This window comes from Salvia splendens, chromosome 11, assembly GCF_004379255.2.
Source record: "Salvia splendens isolate huo1 chromosome 11, SspV2, whole genome shotgun sequence".
NCBI classification, from domain to species: Eukaryota; Viridiplantae; Streptophyta; class Magnoliopsida; order Lamiales; family Lamiaceae; genus Salvia; species Salvia splendens.
In genome coordinates, this window is record NC_056042.1 from 29,160,381 (window position 1) to 29,186,925 (window position 26,545).

The 26,545-nt window shown below is 37.7% G+C and overlaps 3 protein-coding genes and 1 pseudogene across 3 annotated transcripts; 1 reads left to right on the forward strand and 3 right to left on the reverse strand.

Moving 5' to 3' along the window:
• Positions 1–6,047: 6,047 nt before the first annotated feature.
• On the forward strand, positions 6,048–7,182 carry LOC121754747 (annotated as a pseudogene).
• Positions 7,183–7,429: 247 nt separating this feature from the next.
• LOC121755326 (NADPH-dependent pterin aldehyde reductase-like) lies at positions 7,430–10,324 on the reverse strand. Its single transcript, XM_042150645.1, has 5 exons — positions 9,992–10,324; positions 9,814–9,883; positions 8,575–8,768; positions 7,990–8,162; positions 7,430–7,773 (listed from the first exon to the last, which is right to left on the reverse strand). Exons 1-5 carry the CDS (start codon positions 10,259–10,261, stop codon positions 7,704–7,706), a joined length of 777 nt encoding a protein of 258 aa, XP_042006579.1. The 5' UTR covers positions 10,262–10,324; the 3' UTR covers positions 7,430–7,703.
• A 753-nt stretch (positions 10,325–11,077) lies between these two features.
• LOC121755287 (zinc finger CCCH domain-containing protein 5-like) lies at positions 11,078–18,791 on the reverse strand. Its single transcript, XM_042150585.1, has 9 exons — positions 18,377–18,791; positions 17,751–17,900; positions 17,532–17,654; positions 17,212–17,370; positions 15,193–15,285; positions 14,670–14,786; positions 13,613–13,687; positions 13,350–13,537; positions 11,078–12,522 (listed from the first exon to the last, which is right to left on the reverse strand). Exons 1-9 carry the CDS (start codon positions 18,743–18,745, stop codon positions 11,913–11,915), a joined length of 1,884 nt encoding a protein of 627 aa, XP_042006519.1. The 5' UTR covers positions 18,746–18,791; the 3' UTR covers positions 11,078–11,912.
• A 3,521-nt stretch (positions 18,792–22,312) lies between these two features.
• LOC121755305 lies at positions 22,313–25,848 on the reverse strand. The gene is made up of 15 exons (XM_042150616.1): positions 25,584–25,848; positions 25,044–25,163; positions 24,895–24,954; positions 24,704–24,772; positions 24,503–24,604; positions 24,336–24,419; positions 24,139–24,257; positions 23,854–24,072; positions 23,648–23,719; positions 23,466–23,532; positions 23,334–23,387; positions 23,146–23,238; positions 22,956–22,991; positions 22,791–22,829; positions 22,313–22,704 (listed from the first exon to the last, which is right to left on the reverse strand). The coding sequence occupies exons 1-15, from the start codon at positions 25,599–25,601 to the stop codon at positions 22,603–22,605; spliced, it is 1,254 nt and encodes a 417-aa protein (XP_042006550.1). The 5' UTR covers positions 25,602–25,848; the 3' UTR covers positions 22,313–22,602.
• Between the last annotated feature and the right edge of the window lie 697 nt (positions 25,849–26,545).

A 26,545-nucleotide genomic window follows, 5' to 3' on the forward strand; every position in this document is an offset into this window, starting at 1 on the left:
TCAATTAATTAAGATGTAAGAATAGACAACAAATAAATCTAATAAGTGATGGCCCATAAATAGTAATAACAATTTTCTTATGTAAAAACATTGAAACAGAAAACAAAAAGGGTACTCCCGTTGTCCCACAAAAGACGTCGCACTTGTGGAATGACATAATTTTAGGAAATTTTGTTTTGTCTGTTTTTTTAACCTTAGATTATAATTCTAATAATTTTGTTTTGTCTGTTAAGTGAAGAGAAAATATATTTTTATGTAATAATATGAGAGAAATTTTCAAAAAAAAAAGAATATAATATTTTTCGTGGGACAAACTAAAAAGATTAATGAAATACTATCTTTTATAAAAAGGGGAGAGTAATTAGTTAGTTGAAGATAGTATCAACCTGAGATAGGGAGGGAATATGATGGATCATATTACCTAAAATGATAATAGATTAAACTGTAGTACGTGTTGTGTACAAATTAGTAGATAAGGCGAGAAGTAAGAATATACTAAAGCAAAAGCCCTAAGAGCATCCACAACGGTGAGCAGGACGACGTATGTCCGTCCGTGCCAGCGGCACGGAGACGGCTGCGCTCGCGCCGCTGGCATGGCGCTGCTCGATGCATCGAGCACGTCCGTGCTAGCGAGCAGGTGACGTGGCAGGCGCGGATTGGCCAACGGCTTAGCCGTTGGCAATTTTGATTTTTATTTTTTTTAAAAATCGGTTTTTAATTAAAAAACCGTCTAAAAATAAAAAAATATTTTCCCACTTCCCAAAAAAATTATATCCATTTTCTACCCACTTTTAAATTTTTTTTTTCATATTTTTCCCCCAAAAAATACACATTTTCATCTATAAATACCCCCACTTTCACACCCAAAAATTCGCACCACACTACACAATTCTCATCTACATTCTCTCATCTCCATTCTCTCATCTCCATTCTCAATCTTTCTTCCACTCCTACAACATAACAATGTCCGGCCACGACGATCACCCCTGGCTCCCACGGTTGGAACCCCGATTGGTTCGGTTCACAACCATTTCCTAGTCCAGAAACGGAATATTCGGTCCCTCCTCAAACCCAAAGTTCGGGCGTTCCGGGTGGCTACCGGCCTTACCTAATCGATGACCAAGATGCCCCTGAAGGGCAATACAGGTGGACACCCGAGCCTAGAGCGAGGTCGGCCGACCCCTCCCAAACTCCGACTCCTCCTACTCGCGGTGTCCGCACAACGTACACTCCGGCGGAGATGGAGCAATTGTTCAAGGCGTACTTGTCAATCTCCGAAGATCCGGAGGTTGACACGAACCAATCCGGCGATCACTATTGGTGGCGCATCTGTCGCCGGTACAATGAAAATCGGCCGGCAGGAACAATCGAGCTGTCGGCCGGGAGCGCCGGAGTGAGGTCGACATCATCAGTTCCGCCTTGTTAACCTACCAATCCATGAACTACAAGCCGTTCAAGTACCTCAACATTTGGCAGGAGACGCGGTCGCATCCGAAGTATAGGGGAGGCGTAACATCCTCCTCTAGCGGCTCCTCCAAACGGTCAAGGTCGGTATCCCTATCCGACACCGGCTCCGAAGACGTGGCAAGCCAACTTGCCGGAGCTAACTTGGGTGGCCCCGACACCGGCCCGAGCGGTTCCTTACGCCGACCGCAAGGAAGGAAGAAGGCGGCGGTCAACCGCGTTCGCGCCGCAACTCCATCCGGCGATGCTCCCGAACCCGCTCCCGATCCCGTTCCGTATGCGCCACCTCCACCCCCCACCAACTCGTTGTGGGGGATTTTGGTCCCAACTCAATATGGCCGATAAGTCAACTATGACCCCGTACAACTTCGATCGCATGAGGCCATGATATTGGGCCTCCAAAAACAATTGGGGGTAGTGCCGCCGGATGAATAGTCTTCTACGAGGGTATTTTTAGCCTTTAATTATGTAATTTTTAATTTTTAGGAGTTTAATTTTATAATTTTTATTTTTAGGATTTTAATTATGTAATTTTTATTTTATTTGTAATTTGTAATATTATTTCGGTTTTTTTAATGAATTTTAATATTATGGAAATGTGTTTATTTAAATTGAATAATAGAATGGTGGGACCCTTATGCTCGTCCTTGCGGAAGAGCACGGCTGTGGGTGTTGTGCTCTTGCCTAAGAGTAGGCAGAAAAAGTGAGGTCGGGCCAACAACCGTGCTCGTTGGCAAGAGCACGGTTGTGGATGCTCTAATCCGCAGACATCAGTACAACTAGACGTGGGCCCATGTTCACATATTCAACTACTTTCACGTGCACGGCAGATTAGGACTTTCAAATAACTAACTGGATTTGATTAAAAATATTACTCGCTCAGATGTTACATTTTTCTTTTTAGTTTGTCATACAAAATATGTCACGTTTTGTTTTGGGAAAGAGTTTATTCTCGTATTAATATAAACTAGTGTTATCACCCGTACCATGCACGGGACATAAAATTTTTAAACATTAAAGTTAAATTCTAAGGTAAGTAGATTAAAAAAAGATCATAAAAAAATATAATGATGTTTATAATTAAGAATATGTGTTAATTACACTAAGTATTCATAATACTATAAACAATAACAAAAAGAAAAATGTACTTCTCTAAAACCCTTCTAAATGAAATATTTCATATTCGACAAATGATGCTACACAATTTTAATTTAATATGAGTGGAGCAAAATAAAATAAAATAAACGATAAATAGAAGATGTGCGACTAAAGATCAAATAGTACGTGTTAGTTAGAATAAGATATGCAAGTAAAGGAAAATGTGCGACTACTAATTAAAGAGAAAGAAATTATATAATTAGAAAAAATAAATAGCTCAATAGTTTTAATCAAAAAATATATTATACCTAGTTATTTAAATAAAAAAATTAAGCTAATCCATGTTTCTCTCCCTTGATTTTTTTAATTGCCTCTTCTATCCTTCTTTCCATTCTCCGTGGCCGCCCGAGGCGTTGCGGGCGACGCCGGCCAGCCGCTCACGTCCATAAAATTATGTGAGTTAATTCGAGCACACATCATTTTATCCAAGCTAACCCAAATACTAATTAAAAAAAGTGGTCCAAAAGAAAAAAGAAAAAAAAAGGAAAAAAATAGAAGTAAATGAGAAGGCTATTAAAATGTCATTCTGTTATCTTCTCTCGATTAATTTAACACCCCAATTTATTAAAAGGAAAAAAAATCATCATAATTTCCATTGTTCCACCATAGTATGTTGAATTATTATCAGTATAATATCTTTTTTTCTATTTCTTCTCTGTTGGAGAACCCAATTTGAAATCTCTCAAAAATTGAAATCTAACATCTATATTGAAATCTAACAGGTATATGCATGATTTATAGACCTATTACCACCTTTCAAGTTAAATTAAATGTACTACAAAAAAATTCAACATTTTAAAGTACAACAAATTAATAGAATTCATGGTTTAGGAAGATATATAGAATTAATAGAATTTTTTAGAATAATATACAATTATAAATTTGTATATTTGCAATGTGTCTTATTAGAGCACCCCCAATGGCAGCATGGGAGATCGGACCCATCCCGTCGGGACAATCCGTCGAGACCCCATTGCGGGTGTCCCGTCCCATAGAGATACTTGGTGCGGAAGGTTCTCATCCCATCCCATCCCATCCCATCCCATAGGTTAATTTATTTTTTATTTTTTTTAATTAATAAATTTTTTTAGAATAATATACAATTATAAATTTGTATATTTACAATGTGTCTTATTAGAGCGCACCCAATGGCAGCATGGGAGCTCGGACCCATCCCGTCGGGGCAATTCGGCGAGACCCCATTGCGGGTGTCCCGTCCCATAGAGATACTTGGTGTGGAAGGTTCTCATCCCATCCCATCCCATAGGTTAATTTATTTTTTTATTTTTATAATCAAATTCATACCAAAATTATTTATAAATATCTCATTAATAATATTATTTTTTAATCATTAGTCTCACATGACATCATATTATAATTTTTCCACATCACGATATTTATTTTTAAATTATAAACTTAATATTACGCTTATGTTGTCATTTAAATGCATTATTTCTTGATATCAATTTAGATATTGTTGGAATATGTACATTTAACTTATATATACTATTAACAATTCAAACTAAAGAAATATATTATTAATAAAAATACTACACCATTATTAATTTTAATTTTATTAATTATTTAATTATTAATACTTAAAAAGAAAAATAAATTGTGAGTATCCATCTAACTGCTCTAAAGTTGGCATTAATTAACATATTAAAGTTCAAAGGTGAAGTGATATTATAAGTCATGTTTGGTGAGCGGTTTACTACCAAAAATAATTTTAGAGCTAATTAGAAATAATAAATAAATTAAAGATATGAAGTTCAAACTTTTTAAATATTTTCTTTTCCATATTATTAGTACCATCAAACCCGATTACATAGTTCATGATTTAAAACATGTTTTTTAGAATTAAGAAGACATGAGCAAACAAATACAAAAATCATATTTTTCACAAATAATAAATTCACTTTTATCAATACTAATTTCAATAATGCATGATAATATTCATAAACATAATATTTTGAGAATCATAAAAAAAGAAATAGAACTCAGTCATAAATAACAATATCTTAGCTAGTGGAATAAATCAAAATCAAGTCTATTATAACTATGTATACTACTTATAGTAATTTAAATATAAATATATTTCTATATATATATATATATATATATATATATATATATTTCTAAATATAGGATTGTGATCAAGATAGAACCATTCTTAAACGTAGAACAAATGCCAAACAGAGGTCGTTAGATCTTTTAATCCAATGGTGTTGATTTGCACAGCAACTTCCCATTACAACCAAAACTATTATTAATGGGTGAATGCAGAGAAATGAAAAAATAAAGCATGCATGGACTCTTCTTCGTTTCATTTATTCTTCCATCAACATGTGAGTTTTTTCACATGTTGAGTCCGGAATGTCGTGAAAACATAGTCTAATATGTATGATTTTAATCTTGACCGTCATTTTTTCCTCATCCAATGAATAAAATATGTAGAGTTCTAGGTTCTACACTTAAGAATGGTTCTATCTTTAACACAACCCATATATATATGTATATATATATATATATATAGGAAAATGATCAATACAAAACTTGATCTCTATACAAAATCCAGACCAAATCCTGACCATGAGATTTGACAATCCAATGGTCAATAATTAAACAAAAACACGGAGGGTCATTGTAAAGCAGTTTTATGTCATATTATAAACTTTAGGTTTGAGGTCATGTTAAGATCATTTCATGTCATCCTTACTATAATGACGTAAAAATAAGCTTACAATGACCTAAAAATGACTTTTGTATGCTTGGTTCTGCATTTTTGTATTAAAAATGGTTTTGCATGGATCAAAACCCTATATATATATATATATATATATATATATATATATATATATATATATATATATATATATATATCTTGAATGTAAATATGTATTTATAAAGTAATTTCAACACATTAAATTAAATTAAATTAATTTATTTAAATAATTTTAAAAATATCTACTATTATATACAATAACAATCCAAATGTAATTTTAAAAATGTGTTCAATTTAAAATTCTACTATATTATTAAAAGCTCATATTATTAATTACACAAAAAAGCTCAAACTAAACCCTAATAGACTAAACCCATGCCTCCACATCTACTCTCCCACCTTGAATATATATTTATAAATAATTTCAACACATTAAATTAAAGCAATTCATTTCACCATCTACCTTTTACTATAGATACAACCCATATACATATATAGTGTGAACACAAATTCTGCAATTAATAACATGCCCACAAAATGACTAAAAGGGTAAAAAATTAGGCTTCATAGTTTCCCGCCAAAAAGGGCATTTTTGACTTTTCAATAAACTGTCACTTTATATTAGTATAGATATACTATTTTCTATTTCCACCCAACACACAAAATAATATCTTCTAAAATCGCGTGTCAATCTCCACGTATGTCAATCTCGGACCGCTCATTTGTCAAACTTCAGCTGAAAAGATCTGAACTGTCTCTGGTTTTTTCTTCCAAGAGGTATTTGAGTGGAGTGATGATGCAGATGTTGAGGATATTAACTACATTCCTATTGCTGGGGAGGAAGTGAATGAGTGTCCAACTGTCTTGGATTTTCTCCCTGATAATGTAGTCATTTTGTCGCTCAACAACTGCCTTATCTGTTGTCGAACCACCTTCCCTAACTCCCACCCCATGATCTATGTCTGCAACCCTTTGAACAAGCAATGGACTAGTTTAATGTCTGCCCAAATTCTGCAGCATAGCATTAGCTTTTGACCCTTTCCAAGACTCCATGGATTTCACGCTCATTGCATTGAGGATTGAGGTGGTAGAGACACACAGAGGAGAAGTTGCTGATGAAGAAGGTTATGAAACAGAGTATTGTTTCTCCTTCCACATATACTCATCTAAAAATCGTTCGTGGAGGGAATCAAAGGAGTCTTGCAAGTGCAGCCACACGGTCACTAAAACAAGGGAGTTCTCGTGGATGGGGATATGTATTGGCTGATTGATCATGCCTATGGAGTGATCATCACAACGAGCTGTCTTGTTTGGTTTCTGCCCCTATTCCACCACGAGAGTTCCTTTACACCCCAGAAATGTGTATAGGAGAATCCCAAGGGAAGTTGAACTATGTTATGATCTCAGAATATTGGCTGCAGCTGTGGGTTCTTGAGGATCACTTTGCATCAAAGTGGGATTTGAAGTTTTGTGTTTCTTTACATGAGTTGGGGAGGGAGAACTTAACTGTGTTGTTCAATTTGGAGGAGAAAATACAAACCCAATCTTCCAGAATGGTTAATGGATGGAAGGATCCTTCGGAGGTGGATCCTTTGGCTTTCAAAGATGGAGTAATGCTTGTACGTGTTGCAACGTCTTTCTACTTATACGAGTTTGGTAAGGGGAAGATGAAGAAGCTATGCGATGTTTCGACTCTAGGCCCAAAAGCCATGTTCTCTCCAATCGTCGTGCCATATACCATGAGTTTGGCTCCCCAGTTGAGTAAGCATTATGTTGTAATGCTTTACTTGGTTTTTGAAGCTTGTGCAGAGCTATTTAAGAAGGCTAGTTGTTAATGTTATTCTATGCAAAAGCATTTTGTAGTAGAAATATTTTGTAGATGGATTATTTAGTGATTTTGTCGGTTGAATGCTTATGTTCATGGAAAGATTTTAATGGTCTTACGACCGTTTAAAAGCTGTTATGGTAATGTCACGTCAAAAAATTATATTTCCCTTCCAAATAATGTCAAATCAGCTTATGATAGTCTACGTTAGAATTGACACAGAATATTAAATAAATAACGGATAAATACCTGCTAAATTTGTAAGTAATTTTTTAATGGGTACTTTAAATTGGGACTAAACAATTACAATCCAAATCTTACATTGCACAATATGACTGTCAAAAACACAGAATTGTTTGACGACTATAATTTTATCTCTCTCCTGTCCCAAAGAAACTAAAGTGCACTCAGGTAGAAAGAAATTTTCTCAGGGCACTACTCTAGCTTACACAAATTATCTATTAGTACTTTATTTGTAGACTACTACAAAACAGGATATAGTAACCAAACAATAACAGCCATGTCCATGAATCACACGGTGAGAGGTGCGCCATTGTCAGACACCGTAAGGTGCAGAATCAGAGTAGCTGCCCTAGGTGCCCTGCCAAATCAAACACCAAACAACTTTAATATACAACACATCTCATATCCATTACAACTTGCAACCCTACTTCAGCCCCAACAAACCAATGGGGCATTTAATCAAGCCAAATTTCATATCAAATCACCATTCATAAACTTTCACCACTATCTTGTTATCAATATCACCTATGATTAGAATTGATTAACCGAGAGAGAGAGAGAGAAGAGAGAGTACCATGACTCAGGAGTTGGGTATACAGAAGCTGAAGTGCCAAAACATGATTGAAGCATATCGGTGTTAATCACACCAGGATTGAGTGCAACAACAGCAATTCCAGGAGGCAGCTCCTTTGCAACTGACCTTGTCAAACCCTCCACTGCCCACTTTGAGGCACAATAAGGAGCCACCTAGTATTTTTCATAATGTGTCACCCCATAAGTAACGTTGTCCAAACTAGGGGATGTTAGGCACTTAGGGGTTGAGATTCTGAACTTAAATATTGGTCATCTTACATTTATCTATCTGATACAGATCAACTTTTGAATTATTGACTTAATTAAGCAATGCTCACCATACATATCTTTTAAAATGCCTACCTGATCATTTGGTTTTTTAAATGATGTCCATTGGCATGGAATGGGATATAAAAAGGATTGAGCAACACATTAAAGCATACCAAAGTACCAATTATCCTTTGATTACTAATGTAGTTAGTCACTATGAGTTAACAACTGAGATAAAATAATGTAGTAGGTATACATGTTTAAATCCTCGTAATATTATATTCTGGTGAAAAACACATGTGGTAGCCTATATTACCTGTGCAGCAGCAGATCTTCCCCATCCAGATGACATGTTGACAATTATCCCATGCTTGTTCTCAATCATAATTGGAATGAAGTTGCGTAACACATTTGTGGTACCCTTGATGTTCGTATCAATGACATTGTCAAATTCATCCTCCGGAACCTCCCATATTTTATTGTTCCTATTTATCGCCCCAGCATTGTTCACTTGAAAAAATATTCATGCATTAATCCACATAATCTAGAAATACAGGAACCAAATAAAGAACTGCATGGGTTCACTTATACAAGACCAGCACTTGTGAAGAACTAAAACAACGTTGCCTTCGTTTACTTCTCACAAGAAGCAATATAGATGTATTAGGAGTACATAGACCTCAGCCATATACCTACGGGAATTTTTCCATAAAGAAACCACATGAATAACAGTATCAAGTACAGCACAAACAAATATTCTAGTCCAACTACTGTATTTCTCTGGAAACACCACTCACACAAATGACAAAAGAAAAGCAAACGAGAAAAAGAAAAGAAACCGTTCAGAGGAAACTTAAAAGCATAAATAGGTTAAGCTCTTGATGCATCTATTTTGTTGTTCACCGCTGGCGGGTACTAGAATCATTTTCATTTACCAGGGCATGACTGAACAATTAAGACAAAATGTTTTTCCTTGAAGCTATCACCATGCCTTAACTCAAGTACCAAGATTTAGAAGCCTTTACAAACAAAACTAGATTTCTTTTTACTATGTTCTAATGAAGATTATACTAAAAAGTGCTGCTAGATAGTATGTGACTATAGTCTGATATACTGTATCTAAAAGGCTTTGCAGGCATGTTCCAGCCACTAAACTGATCTATCACAGTCGAAAATTTCATTTAAGCCATCTCCAATTCGTCCTAACTGAACTCGTGTTATCTTCGAGTATGCCTACAACTTGCATATATAAATACATTCCATGAACTATTTGTATTTTGCACAATAAAGACACATTTTATAACAAAAACACGGCATTTCAATACCATTCTGCAAAATGCAATGACAATACTCAAGTCTACATTGCAACAAAGAACAGAACAATATCATGATACACAACAAAACAAAGAATCTCATAGAGAGATAACCATATTTCCACATAGGAACTACTTAAAGCATCTTCTCCAAAACCACTGCTCTTTGAGCCACAAAACAACTAATCCAAAGCAACAAAAACGAAGAATAATAATAATAAACCAGTAATGCCTAATCGTACCAATTATATCAGGAATAGCCTTCTTCTCCACTACGGCACGCGCCAACTCCTCAACACTACGATTAGACCTCTAATTAACAGCAATTACAGGAAAACAAGGAGAAGAGAAAAGTAAACGGTCACAGCAGATAAGAAAGTTAGTGAAATGAGAAGCGTGTGTGATTAATAAAGTAACTACCACGTCCACATTCATGAAAATGTGGCTGTTAGCGTTGGTGCTGCTGTCAGAGGCGGCGACGAGCTCGGATTGGAGAGCAGAGAGATTTTCAGGGGAGCGGGAGCAGCCGATTATGGTATGACCGCGCTTGGCCAATTCAAGTGCTAGGGCTTTACCAAGGCCGCGGCTGACTCCGGTGATTAGGACTGTCTTGAGATTAGTGGAAGCGGCGCCAGCAACAATGTTCATGGCGCTCGTACCTGCCGGCGTCGGAGGTCTGCCCATCGCCATCGCCTCTTCACTGTTTGCCCACTCAGGGAAACAAATTTAAACTTCACTCCACATATTAAAATCGAACTTTATTCAAATCAATTTCACTTAAATATGCTCAATTTTCATAAAATATAAACTAAAAAATTTAGTAATTATTATAAATATATTAAGTTTGTATAAAAGCAGAATTTGGTAAAATTCAGTAATTTACAAATTGTTGCCCCAAATTAAAATATGTAATGTACTATTGATTTAACTCAACGAATTGAATAAATTGAACAATAGCTCAATCAGCATATGACTTGATGTTGCATATTCGTTGGTTGTACTTGTACTAACAATTTGTGTTAAGAAATGTCAAGTTAGATGTCAATTTTTTTTCCCAAGTTATTGAAGTCGAACCTTTAATTTCTCAAGTTAAAACATCATAATATACTGGATTAGCCATCTTGGTCTCTAGTGTTTTTACCTTTTTTTATTATTCGTTAAGTTATTTTATCATGTGGTAAATTCTATGTTTGGATATAAGATTACAATAGCACAATTCTCCACAATTCTACTCTCTTTGATTTGAACGAAGAATAAGTGTTCACTCATTTCCAACAACTCTCACTGCACATCGCGCGAGAGGTTTGCTAGCAGAGGTGTAAAATACAATCTAAAATATGAGTATGTTTATAAATTATAATTTAAATCATTCATAGTATTCATTTTCGAAATAAATATCAAGAGATACAGTACAAGAGAAAGCAATTTTAAATTATTATTGTTATCATTCTTTCGATGCATATGAATGAAATGAATCACTATTGCAGCAAGTAACAAGAATTGGTGTTAAATATAATGACAGTTTTATGATCTGAGATCAATTCCGCATCGGATTAAAGACGGCATTTTTAATCCACGTACAATGCAAAGTCTCATTCCATGATTCCAATGTGACCCGATGGCCGATACCAATGCAAAAATTTGGTATCGAAATAAAAAAAAGCATGAAACCAATTTATTGTGCCTGAAATTTATAGTCTATTTATTAAATTAAAATTAGAACTAATCTTCATCATTGAGCTAACACAACTTACACAGCCTATGTCCTACTAACCTGATATACACATTCTGGTATCCAATATTGAGTTGCAACAGATATGCAGATGACTCACAATTCATAATTCAGATCGCACCAGCATTCTGTTTTTACTCTTGCTTCAACTCCATCTCTCATCCTTAATTATATAAGTATTCACCATCTCTTTCTTTCGTGATCTATGATGCCACTGTTTTCAGCTCAACTCAGTGATCACGAACCCAGAGCTCTTTGCCTTGGTTAGCTTCATCGAAGTTGGTTATCAAATTCTTTGTGCTACGCAGAATCTCCTTCATCGGGCTCCCAACGGCCTCTTTCATCATCACTTTCATTTGTAGCATGAGATCTAATCGCTTCAAGGTAGTCAATGCTTCCTCTCCTCTCCAATTTCTCTTCATGGGCAGAGATCTGTCTCTCAGACTCACCCCTTTCCGATCTCTATCTGCGGTGGTATTTTGAGCTACTACAGTCCGAAGTTCTGTAACTTAGACGAGAATCTCTGAGGCTTTCATTGCCATTCTCATCTTCTACATTCCCTCTATCCGAATTATCCCAATTGCTGGAGTTCTTTAGTTTATGAGTGCGTTATCTTTTCTTTCTATCTTCAAATTCATCAGAACCATGAGACCACGGAGATTCCTCCCCATATAAATGTTGACTCTGTCTTTCCCCATCAGAACACTCGCCAGTTAAGTCACTGCTGTGGATAGTGGTGTCTCTACAATTTCGTTGTTCAGCAGGAGATGTAGATACTTTGTTCTGCTGCCTTGGATCCTTACCCTTAGCTGTGCCACTTTGGTTCAGAGGTCCATGACTGTCCTCAATCCATCCATCCCCCATGGAACCAGCACCACGACACTGTTTCTCCCTGCGCCTTTTGCTTCTTGAACGTTCATGGTGGTTCGAGTCCAGGTCATTCTCATGCATATGTTCATCAGGATCGGTTTCCTGTCTGTTCATTCTATTGCTTGTGCCACCTCGAGATTCCAATTTCCTTTTCCTGCAAGCTGGAGATAGATTTGAGCTACGGTTTGAAATATCAGCATGCTGTTCATAATCAAGTTTTTCTGAATGCTTTCTATCAGAACTCTTATGGCGCCTCCAAGGTTCACTTCTCCGTATATCATCATCAGAATAATTCCTTGAATTGCTCGAGAACTCAGATGTCCTTGACCGAGACCGGACAGAGCCGTGGCTGAGATGAAAATTGCATAAGCAAAAGAAAATCATAAAACTTCATCCAGTTGGATAATCAAATAACGCAAGGGAAGAAATATGGGTCATCAGATACATTGCGACAAAAATGGAGCAGTAAAATAGCAATACAAAGCAATCTGTCTCAGGAGATTAGGGGAAACTTAATACACTCTTAAGAGACCTAGTTATGTATTCATTTTTGTTTCATAAACTATAAACCCCTCTTTGAAAGGTAGTCCAAATTTGGGAAATGCCTCTAACTGCAACACTGGAAACAGCACAGCGAAGGAAGTTAGGAATTTGTGATGCGAATCAAAAATGGAAATCATGAAGGTGATAGTACTAAGATCATTTTAGTACAGGTTAAGTTGCATCATGTTTTGTACAAAACATTATAAAATGATTCTTGATATTTAATTGCTTATATTCATATGACAAATATCATGCAAAGAAATGTATAGCCCAGAATATCATGCAAAAAATTTCAGCCTATCATGCATCAAAAGTCTGTAGAGAAGAGACTAGTGATGGAAGCTTATAGTTTTCCATTATATAATTAAGTTTTTATAAAATTAATGACATTAATGTGGATGGTTGTTTGCCAATGATGACAATGGGAAAAATGCTGATCGCATCTCCCTAGAAGCTCTAAAGACAAAACAATCTGTTCTGCTTTGATTTTCAGCGGGTGCAGGGTAACTTTAACAAAAGGGAACAAGCCTGTCCTATCACAAAATTCTTCAACGTTAAGAATTTCCAGGCATTATATCTTTGTCTCTTCACAAATTGTTCCGTGTATTTAGGTACCAATCACTTAAGGAATACCTGATCAATCTTGTGCTTCCATGCTCAGTCTTTTTGTGAGAACCTGATTCATCAGGATAACCAAACAAAGCTGCCATCTCTTTTACCCAATATCTTGGAGGAGGTTTATCCCAATCAGCCCAGCCATAGTCTCCACCAGGATTCCTAAAGCAATGGATAAAGTTGCAGGCGGTTCCACGAGAACAGTTCTGGAATGAAATGAGAATATCATACATGATTCCAGGCTAACAAAATATTGGTCTTAAACAATGATATAACATTACCTTAAGTTTAGATTTCATAAACTCTCCACAGATAGCACCTCTCCACCTAGTTAACCCCACAAACTCGCATTGAAGCTGTCATACCGAAAAGAGGATGATCATCAAAACATGCCAATCCAACAGACTACACTGTGAGGCATAGCACACATAAAACTCATGTGCAATACAGCAGCGGAAATAATGAGCCACAAACTAACATAGTTTAAAGGGCTTAAGAGGTCAGTCATGTAAAACAGTAAGCAAAATAGAGAACATGATTTATTTTCTGGTCATCCTATATAATGTAGATTTTCTGTTGCAAATTAGAATCATAAGATTGCTGCTTCAACAAAACAGGGGAATAATTACTGCACAACAAGGCAATAATATAAGAATGATACATTCCAAATCCACGTAAATTATCTTTTCATGTCTAAAATATTTCATGACAGCATAAACCGAGATTAGCAGTGATGGGGTACCTCATATATCACATTATCACATAAATTTCCTGATCATATTTTAAAGAAGAAGATATTATGGCACCAGATCAAGAGGGTACCATATGTAATGAAGAAATCACAAACAAATACAACGACGAGTCAATAAGAACAGACTATGATAATACGTAAATGTGTAATCCCCACTTCTCATAATAACTACTAATCATTTTTGTCTTTTTAGTTCAATCTTCTTTTTCTTTTATCCGATTTACTTCACTGATAGACACATTGTTCTTTAACAAAGTGGTGTGGAACTGTGGATGTCTTTCACATTAGCAATAGCCAATAAACACTTGAAAGGTGTAGAACTCTATACCGAATATTTGATTTAGGTTTATGTTTTATGATTTTCTTTCTTGTGGGGATAGGATACCCAGCTCTATTTACAACAGACTTAGCATTCTGCCCCAGAACCAAAGAATTCTATTCATATGCTTCAACAGCAGATAGAAATTACATAATGCAGTCAAACTATTGTCATGGAGTCTCCTTAACATGATATCAGCTAAGGAAAGCAGTCACATGGCCTATAATATCTGTATATTATAATACAATTAAGAACTAAAAAGATTTACCTGTTTTCCTGCAAAGTAACGACCATTTACTGATTGATAAGACAGCACGGCAGAATCCAAAGAATTATAGTGAACATACACGTTTCCTCGCAAATGAGATGAACCATTTCTGCACACCTGAGACATAGGTATTTAATAACAAACTGGAGATAAGATGTGAGCAAGAAGAATCATTGCAAACATTACTCGGTTGCAAGTACGATCCCCTACAAAATAGCATGGGAAATTAACTTCCAAGTTTCAAAAGACTAATGGTGGCTACTGATCCAAAACAAAGTAAGGATAAATGTGCCATGTAACAGTGACTTTTTTATTATCTCAGCAGGAACCAGTTTATAGCACCACCTAAAATATGACATGGAATAAATTAGCTCAACAAAATAAGTGAGCATCATTGTAATGGTTACACCTCTCCTTTGCAAAGTTCCAAAATAACGAAAAATACATTATAGCCGCAGGTAACACAAAATACACAAACTTAGGTACCTAATTTTTATGTGAACTGTGAAGAACTAATAAATACCTTGAAATTGATAATTTCCCCGAATTTCAAGAACTCTGTATGTACATCCTCGTAGAACTCTTCATAAGCACGTTCAACCTCTTCGTCTGTGTGCTGGCGTAAACAAAGAAATAGGAATCGATTGATCATAGAGAAAAACTGAAAAAGGTTAATGATTGGGAGTGGCACTGAACAAGCACATAACCATGCTCAGAAAATAGAATAATAGGGATTGAGCTTGAGGGTCTCCCTTTTACAAAGTTCAAAAAATCACTTCTTAAAGTACTATATTATCCATCAATAGATTCTCATGCAGTCAATAGAAACCACAACAGTTTAGTTGCTGTCAGACAAATGTATACTTGTCAAAACTAAAGACCCATGGCACAACAACAATGAAAAGTTTCTCATCCTACAGAGTATGTGACAGTTTGATTAACGAGCCTATAAAACCTGAGCCCTTTAACAGCCACAGACATATCATATCCATTTCTTACAAGTTCATGCAACACTAGCATTATATAGTATATGCAAAAGCAAAACGTTTAAAAGCAGCACAAGATGTTAATCCAACTCCCTTGAACATCTAACAAAAAATAGTATAGCAGCAGGATCGCATGGCAGATGATCTAGATGAATTGAGAGATCCCAGATAAAACAACAGAAAATAGTACTTTCAAGAACCATCATAATAAATCCCAATCCAGAACTAGGATATCATTAAAATAACACCCCACGCAAAATGTATAAATCACATAAAATTTAGTCATAATATGGGGGCACTGTACCCATTTGCCAAATATTTAACACAACGAATGCATAGGGGTGCGTGACTATGAAACTTGGTACCATGTGTATGGAATATCATCCTCACACCTAAAAAAGGTGTAGGTAAGAGTTGGGAACCCAGACACGGTACTCCATACACATGTTCGCGTGCCACAATGCATGCTACATGTTGAAAATTTGGTGAATGGTGCAATGCCCCATAGGCATGGTTGACTTTTCCACAGAACCAATAAAGGGAAAGAGCATCTACAATAGACATTTAGTCAAAATTAATCATGACATGACATAGTCCTTAACTCCACATACAAACTTATTAAATGTATAATCATGTATATTTACAATCCTTAAACATTTGAATATTGAAAACTCTTCAAGATGCATACAGGAAGAAATTGTCATTAGTGAGCAATGACCGAGTAGGTACATTATGCCTTATTTTGCATAGAAGTCTTGAGTTGTTGTTCAGGTAAACACCTAGCCAAGACTTCAATGTCAGGGTAACATTCACTACATAGCACACATACAATAAGTACTGACTCACAAAACATGCTATTTATAAACTTACAGTGACAGGCAGGATGACATAACTCTTGTATGATGCATATATATGGGATCCAGGAGTTTTCACAAATACCAAACCTTAAGAGGAAACACCTATTGGCAGAAGATCCCCAACATCCAGGACTCGTAAGCTCCTATCTACTAGTTAAGGAACTCAAAAGATAGTCATCGAAAATCCATAACTCATGGAATCAAAACAATAAGATTATGACTACTTGCTGAAGTTATCAGGAGCAAATAAATGCATCTTTAACCTTCCAGCCAATTAGCCATAACTAGTGTGATTTCACATCAGCACAATAATATAAGAAAAGAATGCTTAAAATGGGATGCCTGGAACATGTTACTATAATAAATAAGAAACTGCCAAAAACATATTGGTGTGCATGAGAGCCAATCATCGCTGAGCACATTAAACACAGACGTGCACACACATCCAGACTTGTTAAACTAAGACTCAACCAAGCAGCACCATGGACTTTCCTCTTATAGAAAGGCATTCTGATTACAAAAATACAACATTTACTTTTTTTAGATTTGGAAATAATATGCCGTGAAATGTCAAAATAAAGGTTTCAGTTAAAGTGCCGTGAAACAGATGCACATAACCATGAATCCATGATTGTGTGCAAATGTTACTGATGTTATAGATTAGGATACTAGAGTTGCATGAAGACCCAATTAACAGACCTCGAGACCCTCATCCTGCTCCCAAGCTAGGCCTGGGCCATTGTACATATTCTTGATGAGCAAAGTGCAGGATTTATCAGGGTAGAAGTGAATTCTGCTACAACGTGAACCAAACCTACACGCCCCTGTTTTGAGGTGGAAAGGACAATGAGATTTATCCTGTAAAACAATTAACCAAGAGATGAGATGTAGCTTTCCAGAAAGGCAAATAGCAAGTAAAACAACTCTTATTTTCTGAAGGCAGGGGTAACAGAACCAGCATGTCCTAAATATTCATAGAGGTAAACCTGCTCTAAGAGAGATACAATTGCTAACTATACCTGTTCTGTTCCAAAGTTAGGAGTCTCTTGAGCAACAGTATCTAGAAGCTGTTGAGCTGTTTTATTGTCAGAAAAAGCTTCTGAGTGGGGAGGAAGAGGGTTTGATGTGGGCCTGTTAGGATCCTACACATTATAGAATTTCAAAACTCAGCTAATTTAAGCCAACGAATGACTATAACGTATATCATTTAGACAGCCAAATGTAAAAACAAGTGAAACCTCTTTCATAACATGTACGTCAGCATCTTTCTTTTTCACCCGGACTTTTTTCTTCTTGACAATGATCTCATTGCCCTGCCAAATAATTTCAGGAGGACCTTCTTCCACATACTCCCAACCATCATCATCCACTTCAATCTCATGTCCAACCTGTAAGAGTGGCCTATATCAGTTTCAATGCAGGTTAAGTTTTTAAACACGGAGATAAAAATATATTGGCAGCAATAACTAACAGTTAGTACAAAACTCATGTGATGTAAGATTGAAAAAGAAACAGGGTGGGTCCAGGTTGATTAAACTGTCTAACATAATAGTAGGAATAGAAACTCCAAACGAAGTTGAGACCATACATGATTCCACAATTCCCTACAGCATCATATGATATAGTAAAATCTCCACAACACTTGATCCCTGGCATTAGCCTTTTGCCGTTCTGATTTTTCTCATTTAACATATCAAACATAGTCTGTAGTAACAAAGGAACTGCAGTATAGTTTGGAACATAATGACAATAAGACCTAAACTATACGGGTTATTCAAAGTTAAATTATGGAGTAGTATATTCAATTAACATATGCTACAAATCACACTGATATATACTCCACAGATACTTGGTAGAACATGACCTGATTTTGTTTTGATAGACGCTCTTCTTCCTCAGCTCTCCGCCTCCTCTCCTCCTCTTCCTTTTCTTCGAGAGCTTTCTTTCTCTCCCATGCTTCCAGAATCTTCCTCTCCGTCTCCTCGAAGTGCTTCCTTTCCTCTTCGGCTCTCAATCTCTCCTGCTCTTCTTCGGCCTGAATCCGCCGCTGCTCCTCGGGATCATTGAGGCGAACCTCCTCCTCTCGGCGCGCGATCTCCGCCAATTCTTTTCTCTTGTTCTTCCTCTTCTCCTTCTTCGCTGCCTTCCGCCGCTCCTTCCGCTTTCCAGCTGCGTATTCCGCCGCCTCTGTACCAGTAACATCTTCTTCTACTGTGATTTTCTGCTGAGACATTTTTATCTCATCGATCGGTAGAAATTGCAGGCCTGCTGAGTTCCTGAGGGGTTTTTTTTTTATTCTAGAATATAACTTAGATTCTGTGTCTGTACATGACTTTTTTTTGTTCCGGGTTTGGGAGAGACGCATGACCTCATGCGTCTCCTTTTAATGAAACGCACGACGGAGATGATTCTTTTATAGAGAAGGATGAGGGACATGCATCGTTAAATTTTTATTTTTTCTTTATTTTTTTTGAAAGACGCATAAGCGTCATGCGTCACAGGCAAAGACGCATAAGCGTCATGCGTCTTTCGTTTTTTTATTTATTTTATTTTACTATTAAAAATACATAAAATAAAAAAAATAAAAGACGCATGATGCTTATGCGTCTTTGCCTGTGACGCATGACGCTTATGCGTCTTTCAAAAAAAATATAGAAAAAAAATAAAAATTTAACGACGCATGTCCCTCGTGCGTCTCTATAAAAGACGCATCTCCGTCGTGCGTTTCATTAAAAGGAGACGCATGAGGGTCATGCGTCTCTCCCAAAGGCGGAATAAAAAAAAGTTCAGTACACTCGAGGAATGTTATCTGTGATCTAAAACAAAAAATGAACAAACCCATTCCTAAGCCCTGACTATGTATTTAATTTGGGATTTGCATAAGAGCATCTCCAGTGGGCGGACATCCCACTAGGACATCCACTAGGACATCCCAAAAACACCTCCTGCCACGTCACTAGGACTTCCCATCCCACTGCCATGTCACTAGGACATCCCCTCCTATGTCCGCCCTTCCCACTAGGACATCCCGCAATAAAAAAAATCACAATAATTTAATTACGTAAAAACGGAAATATAATTTTGACACGGAATACGGGAAAGCAAAATACGGGCAAAAATACATATTCATAAAACATAAAAAAAACATAGTTAGAAAAAAAAGCAAAATACATAGTCATTCAAAAAAAGAAAAATACATAATCCAATGGGCCCGGCTCACTCCGCGCTGTCCTCGTCGCCCGTGCCGCCCCCGTCACCCGTGCCGTCACCGTCGCCCGTGCCGCCCCCGTCGTCCCCTCCGCTAAGCTCGGCGCCATCATCTCCAATGGGGGGGCATCCCCAAATCGCGCCGACATCCATCGATGACATCCTTCAGCATCCTCTTGTACAGCGGATCGGTCGTGCTATGCCACCTATGCATGGTCCGGACCAAGCTTGTCGTTAACTGCGCGCGGGCGAGGCGGTCGATATCTTCTTGGGGAGCAGGGGCCTCCGATTCAACCTCGAACGACCCGCTACCGCTGCTGGTTCCCCTAGCCCTCCGTTGCGCAGCCTTTTGCCCAACCGGGCGACGACGACGGCGAGAGTCTGATTGCGGTAGCGGGGACACTTCATCGGCTTCCGGGAGCTCGTGCGAACCAGCACTGCTGCTGTATTCACCGGAAGCGTTGATCTTCGTCCGCTTCGCCCAGCCCGATTCGACTCCCCCACAAAACTTTGGGGAATCCTTCACCACGAGAAAGGCCTCCCACTGGTCGAATTGTTTGAATTTCAAGGCTCTGTCAGGGTACTGAGCAAAGGCACGGTTCCGGACATCCTCCTCGGACATACCGCTGCTTGCCTGGCGGAGGTTGTTTTGGTAGAGGCCAGCAAATCGACTAAGCTTAGGCCTCAACCGTTCCCACTGTTTCCGGCACTGTTCGGGAAGGCGACGCTTCGCACTAGCCGGTTTGTGTGTGTGGTAGGCTTCAGCGATCCGATGCCATAGTCTGTCAATATGCTGGTTGGCACCGACATAGGGATCATCGACAATTGCAATCCAAGCCTTCGGAAGCGCGACGTTTTTCCACTGGCTCCAGATCGTCCTCTTTCCCGTCTCCTCATCCTCCTCCTCTGCCACCGTTCGTGAGGAAGACCCTGGGGCTTTCCCCTTGCCCTTGCCACGTCTCTTCCCCCTGCCCCCGCTCATATCATCGGGCGTCTGCCTGACTGGAGATATCCCCAACTCCTCAAAAGAGAAAGTGTCTATGCCGGTGAACTGAGTATCCGGAACATAAGTGGAAGGGGTATCAGTAGACTGCATATCCACAACCGGCCGATAGACATCGTCCGCTAGTGGTTCAGGGCCCCTGCCACCCCCTCCCACATGCATCATCCCCGGCATCATCCCCGCCATCATCCCCGGCATCATCCCCGGCATCATCCCACCCATCTGTCCCATCATATTTGGGGTCATGCCCCCCATCCCCATCCCCGGCATCATCATATTTGGGGTCATGCCCCCCATCCCGGCTGCCCTGGGCATCATACCACCCATACCGCCCATCTGTCCCATCCAATTGTACATATAAGGGGACATCATCCCACCCATCCCACCCATCTGTCCCATTCCCGGTACTGTTGTCGCATTTCCGCTGGCGTTTCCCTCCAGGTCGATGGGAAACGCCGGAGTTTGCGACTCGCTCGTGGCCGGGGAGTTCCTATCGTTCTCCATTAAAAGTAGAAATGAAATTTGTAGTAAAAGAAGAGAGAAACTTGTTAACAACAAGTGGTGCAAATGAAATGAAGTTCAACGAGCCGTATATATAAGGTTTAAAAAAAATAAAAAAATTTCGGACGTCCGAGCGGGACGTCCGACCCTTGCCACAGTGGCGGACGTCCGCCCGCCCGTCGCAGGGACGTCCGAGGACACCCGACGTCCTCACGGGACGTCCGTATCCGACCCCAAACGCCACAATGGCGGACGTCCGGGTCGCCCGTCGCGACGTCCGACCGGATGTCCGACCGGACGTCCGCCACTGGAGATGCTCTAAGCTGCATTTCAAGTAGGGTCTATTGGTTAAACCCGAAATTGCCGGTTCGGCCGTAGTTTAGAGTTGTTCTTTTTTAAAACAGTAATTTTATTTATTAATAAAATACTTGTCAATAGAAAACAATTAAATTTATTCGTTGCAATAACACTTTTAATTATAAAAAAATATTTTTATTCATAAAAAACCCTCACAGAACAAGTATTTTTTAGTCATTAAATGTTAATGTTAATTTGGGATGAGAGATGGGCTAGGTTCAGGGTTGGCCCAGGCTGCACGCACCATGCATGGAAGTCTTTTATCTAATAATTGCCACAAAGTTACACACTTCACAATTTTTGGTGAAGTAACATAATTGCAATTATAATTTAGAGTGCATAGCTAAAATCGTAGCATTCATGATCGTGAATTTGGTATTGACCTAAATATACCCATTAGACGGGTTTGATGGCGACTCAAATAAGATTGTGGTGACGTGCACGCTTATAGATTTATTATTGATAGAATAGCAAAGTTGTTTTGATACTCAATCATCGACTACATACTCCGATAAGTAAGTAGTTTTGTTATTCTCTTCTTAAGTAAAATAATTGTTTAAATGTTACTCTGATAAATTACTTATTTTTAGTTTTTCCAATTTTGATAAAGGATGTCGCTTTAGAGGCCTTGAAACGGTGCAATTTCATGTTTGGAACTTTTTCTAAGTATATCTATTCAAATGCTGATTATAAACTGATAATAATGCAGCAATATACCAGATAGTATAAGACTAGCAAAAAGAAAGCAACAAGATTTCATATTTCCAATTCGCTCATAAAGGAATGAAACAAGATCGGCCTCAAAACGTTAGAAGATATACAATTAAGTAAAAATTAGAAAAAAAAAGCCTCTATTTGAACTGTAGATTTTTGAAAATATAAAACCACCTGCAAAGACTGAGATGAATAGGCTATAATCTTGGAGCTCTTCAGTGAGATGTATATCTATATTGTTTAATCCCAGAAAAAGAATCTGCTATTTGCTGGTGTTGTTGTGTATCTGTACATGTATAGATGGGTGGTTAATCCTGTTTGAAAGGATCCACCCAACATTCGTCCTCCATCACCGCCTTGTTCCATCTCCTCGTAAACGCCCTCATTTCAGCATACGACCGTTTGCGTATCTGCACATAAACGAATCATTATCGATCCTCTTTAATTAAAAAATAAAGGCTGGTTTCAGCTTATGTGTATAAAGGAGAAGACTTACCCCTGATCTGTTGTTAAGCTTGTCCGACCTCGACCGCGTCTGCCCAAAAAATGCTTCAGTCACAAGATGTACTAAACAAATCCATTTTCTTTGGTAGGATCAACTAATTCATAGTTAACTAAAGTACATAGTTAAATGATTGATACTAGGGACAAAGGATCATACCAATTGTGGCGCGTTTGAATCTGATAACGAGCTAGCCTGCATTCACATTTGTCACACATAGTCAATAGAAATTCACACAAACACCGATAATCTCTTTGTATGGAGACCAGGGAAATGAACATTATTAGTTCATCTTCATCATCTAAAAGAAAACAGAACAAGGGTGTATAGTTTGTGTAAAATCGAAAACCTTGTTGTTGTCTGGAAGGCCACCGAGGGTGGGGAGACCCCAGTGAATGACGTACTCCTCGTCAACCACCCCAACTTTAACCGTGCGATCACCCTATTTAATAAGATGGATGTGTTACACTTGTTCATTCATCTAAGCAGAAACTATAAACAGAAGGAGAGTGATTGATAATGAATCGAATAACTTGCCTGTGCACAATAGCCAAGCTGTTTATCTAGGCCCCAAGCATGTATCAAATCATTCTGCACAAACCATTACAGATTTTAAACACGCATTCTTCAAGAATGATACAATAGAGGACATCAAAGGTTGTCGTGTACCTGAATCATATACCAAGCACAGCGCCATGCTGCTCTCGAGAAAACAGGAGCCATCATTTCCACCCAACTGCAACACATTTACACCTTATAAAAAAACACTCTCTCCAATTCATGATAATGTAATTGATTTGATATTACTTTTCCCTATCTTCCATCTATAAAATAAGAGTGATTATCCTCACCCAACACAGGGAGGAGCAGTACTGTTTTCATCACACCTTCCCGATCCACCGCTGCTTAGCCTATAATATCTCCTGTTTAGTTTGCCAAATACACTAGTAAGGATTCAAGCCATGTACACAACTACTACAGTGATAACGTTTCATATCATATAGGCAATAATAGGCAGATGAGCAGATACTTTTGTAGATGGTAGAAGTTTTGTAACCTGTGCACCCTTGATCTCCGGTTGCGTACAGTTATGTGATGATGGACATCAGACTTATGGGAGTCGAGAGCAGGCTGCGATATTTCCAAGCCTTCCTCCTTGATAATAGCTAGGTATCTCTCAGGATGGAAATATTCAACTCCAAGGTCCTCGTCCCACAGGAAGATATAATCATATTCAGCTACAATATCCGGATGCAGAAAACGCTTGGCAAACCACCTGTGCAACCACCAAAATCAGACTATGCAAACAAAAACCTAACATGTTCATATTAAACATGCATACCATTTTGTTTGGTTTGTGGCAGAGACGTGAATGACTGCGTCGCTCCATTCCATGTCACCCCACTCATCCACAACATCATCGTAGTGAAAAAGCATCACATCAAAGTCTTGTGCCACAAACTGCAGGTCACAAGACATGACATGAGAGATACAAGAAAAGACTCCAACGAGCGAGCAAAGGACAAATCAGAGAAATACCTTGTCCACAATTTCCTTCACGAAACTCTTCTGCTTAAGCCCGACTGCCATGGCCAGCAAACCTGCTCTGTGTCTGGAGTTGCTCTATGGTTCAAAAACACACTACACTTAGTAAATGACACTTCAAAAATGCACAAAGATAAACATTGGAGTGGAGTGAATCATACATTATCTGAAACGGGGCCAGACAAAGGGTACATTTCCAAGTTTGAAGTTGAGGAAACAATTCCTTTTGGCAAAGCTTCCGAGCCAACAGGCCTGCATTTGTCCTATAAGGAGAATCGGCATCTTTCAGTAAGAAGCAGGCTTTGTGAGACAAAGGAATATATACTAATACAAAGAAGCATGTAGATATGATAAGGACCAACATTGCACTTATCAAGCTTTGTATTATCGGCCTCCGCCTTATCCACTCTGATGCTAAGTATTGGCGATACCTACAACCATCGTATTTGGAAACTGTGAGGACTATACGTCACATTTCCTACCAACTAGTAAAATTTGATTGAACTCATTCAATTATTCAGTGTTTAAAATAGTGGAATACTAAGAAATTTACCTCACACTTGACATTCCCTTTATATTGCTCGGAAATATTTAATCCAATCCCAGGTGATAACTGCATTGATCAAAAGAGGGCTTAAAAACATAACCAAATTTGAGGCTCAACCACAGTTAAATACAGATGTAAACCACAAAGACATATACCATTAAAGAATGGTTCCCGAGCCACACACTGCCAACGAAGAAAGCACTGGAGATCAAAGACATGGTAATCAAGAGACTCCATATATATGATCTAGTCTTAGATTCTGGCACCACAAATACCTGAATATGAAAAAAAATAACATTATTATCAAATAACAATCATTGACCTCTAAGATGACTTTTCAAAGACCTCAAAGCCTAGTCAAGATCACTGAAAAAATGGCTGCTTAAACTAGAACCACATAAAGAAAAATCACACAAGTCTCCTCCCTCTTCAAAATCAAGAAAAGAAAATATCCCTAATTGAAAGAATTCATCAAGATTATAGTAATCAAGAACGAACTTTTAAAAACACGTCCATAATCTTATCAGAAATAGCAGCTATCCAGGTCTAAAAATTCATCCTTTTACAAAAAAAATTGGAGTCTTTAGATTTTCAAATTAAGCAGAATCTGCAGCTCTCATATACCAATCAAAGGCAAAGTGATCACTGGAAAAGAGAAGAAGAAACTTCAGAGATAGAGAGAGGGAGATAATCACAGGATTGTGGGACTTCATGGTGCATGAAAAAGCTCAGAATGAGGAAAAAAAATTCCCAAGGAAGAAGAAAGATGGCCTTTTTAGCTTAGCCCTTTCAACTAATCATCAAGCAACGATCAGTCTTCTCTTGTGTAACCATAAACAGCACGTATGAAACGTATATCTTATAGATATACACGTATACGCGCATATATGTAGCGTATCTTTATCGAAAACAGCAAGCAGAGCGACGCCAGGTTGAATGTGTGTGATGTTTTGAGGTTTAATTTAGAGTAATTATTTTGGTTATTAAATGGTCGTGGAGGATCGTGAATCGGATTGTAAATTGTCATTTGCGGGAAAATGTTAACTCGGTTGTGGGGTTTCGACACGTGGGATGCGGTGGGGCCCTTTGGTGGGTCGTGGATAGGCGTGGATTAAATCATTTTAGACTTTTCTAGGATTAGAAATGGGAAATGGGATTCAATTATTATTGGTTGGCACGCACGCGCACGATAGTGATGTCAAGAATATACGTTGTGATTAATGTATAAATGTAAAGATTAGTTAATGTTTACGGATTAATATTTGTCATTAACGGCATGTTTGTAGGATAGAACAAAGTAATTTGATTCCTTTGTCGATAGATTAAGACGTTTGTTTGATTAAGGAAAATAATTGAGAATCGTATTAGTATGGAAATTAATACAGCTTTCTAACATTATTGTTCCTTTTTAAGGAAATTATTTTAATTTTAAAATTCTACATATTTAATACTACCACTATTACTTTTACTATTTTATACGGATAGAATGCTAATGTTATTGTTGTTATTATTATAATGTTATAAATAATCATTTCCAAATTTATATTGTTTATTAGTATAATATATATTATATTATCAATTATTTTAAATTGAATTTAAGTATACTTTTTAAAATTATAAATAATAATATTACTATTATCGTTTAACAATTTATTAA

Excerpts from the sequence above, each read along its gene's own strand:
- LOC121755326 (XM_042150645.1), bottom strand. The coding sequence starts at position 10,261 with ATGGCGATGGGCAGACCTCCGACGCCGGCAGGTACGAGCGCCATGAAC. Across the intron at positions 8,163-8,574 it reads GAAGATCTGCTGCTGCACAG|GTGGCTCCTTATTGTGCCTC; the intron begins GTAATATAGGCT and ends GAAAAATACTAG. Across the intron at positions 7,774-7,989 it reads TACCCAACTCCTGAGTCATG|GGCACCTAGGGCAGCTACTC; the intron begins GTACTCTCTCTT and ends TTGATTTGGCAG.
- LOC121755305 (XM_042150616.1), bottom strand. Across the intron at positions 24,955-25,043 it reads TCGGGAACCATTCTTTAATG|TTATCACCTGGGATTGGATT; the intron begins GTATATGTCTTT and ends TGATCAATGCAG. Across the intron at positions 22,705-22,790 it reads AGCTTAACAACAGATCAGGG|ATACGCAAACGGTCGTATGC; the intron begins GTAAGTCTTCTC and ends GTTTATGTGCAG.
- LOC121755287 (XM_042150585.1), bottom strand. The coding sequence starts at position 18,745 with ATGTCTCAGCAGAAAATCACAGTAGAAGAAGATGTTACTGGTACAGAG. Across the intron at positions 17,901-18,376 it reads GTCTATCAAAACAAAATCAG|GTTGGACATGAGATTGAAGT; the intron begins GTCATGTTCTAC and ends CCACTCTTACAG. Across the intron at positions 13,538-13,612 it reads TTATGAAATCTAAACTTAAG|AACTGTTCTCGTGGAACCGC; the intron begins GTAATGTTATAT and ends ATTTCATTCCAG.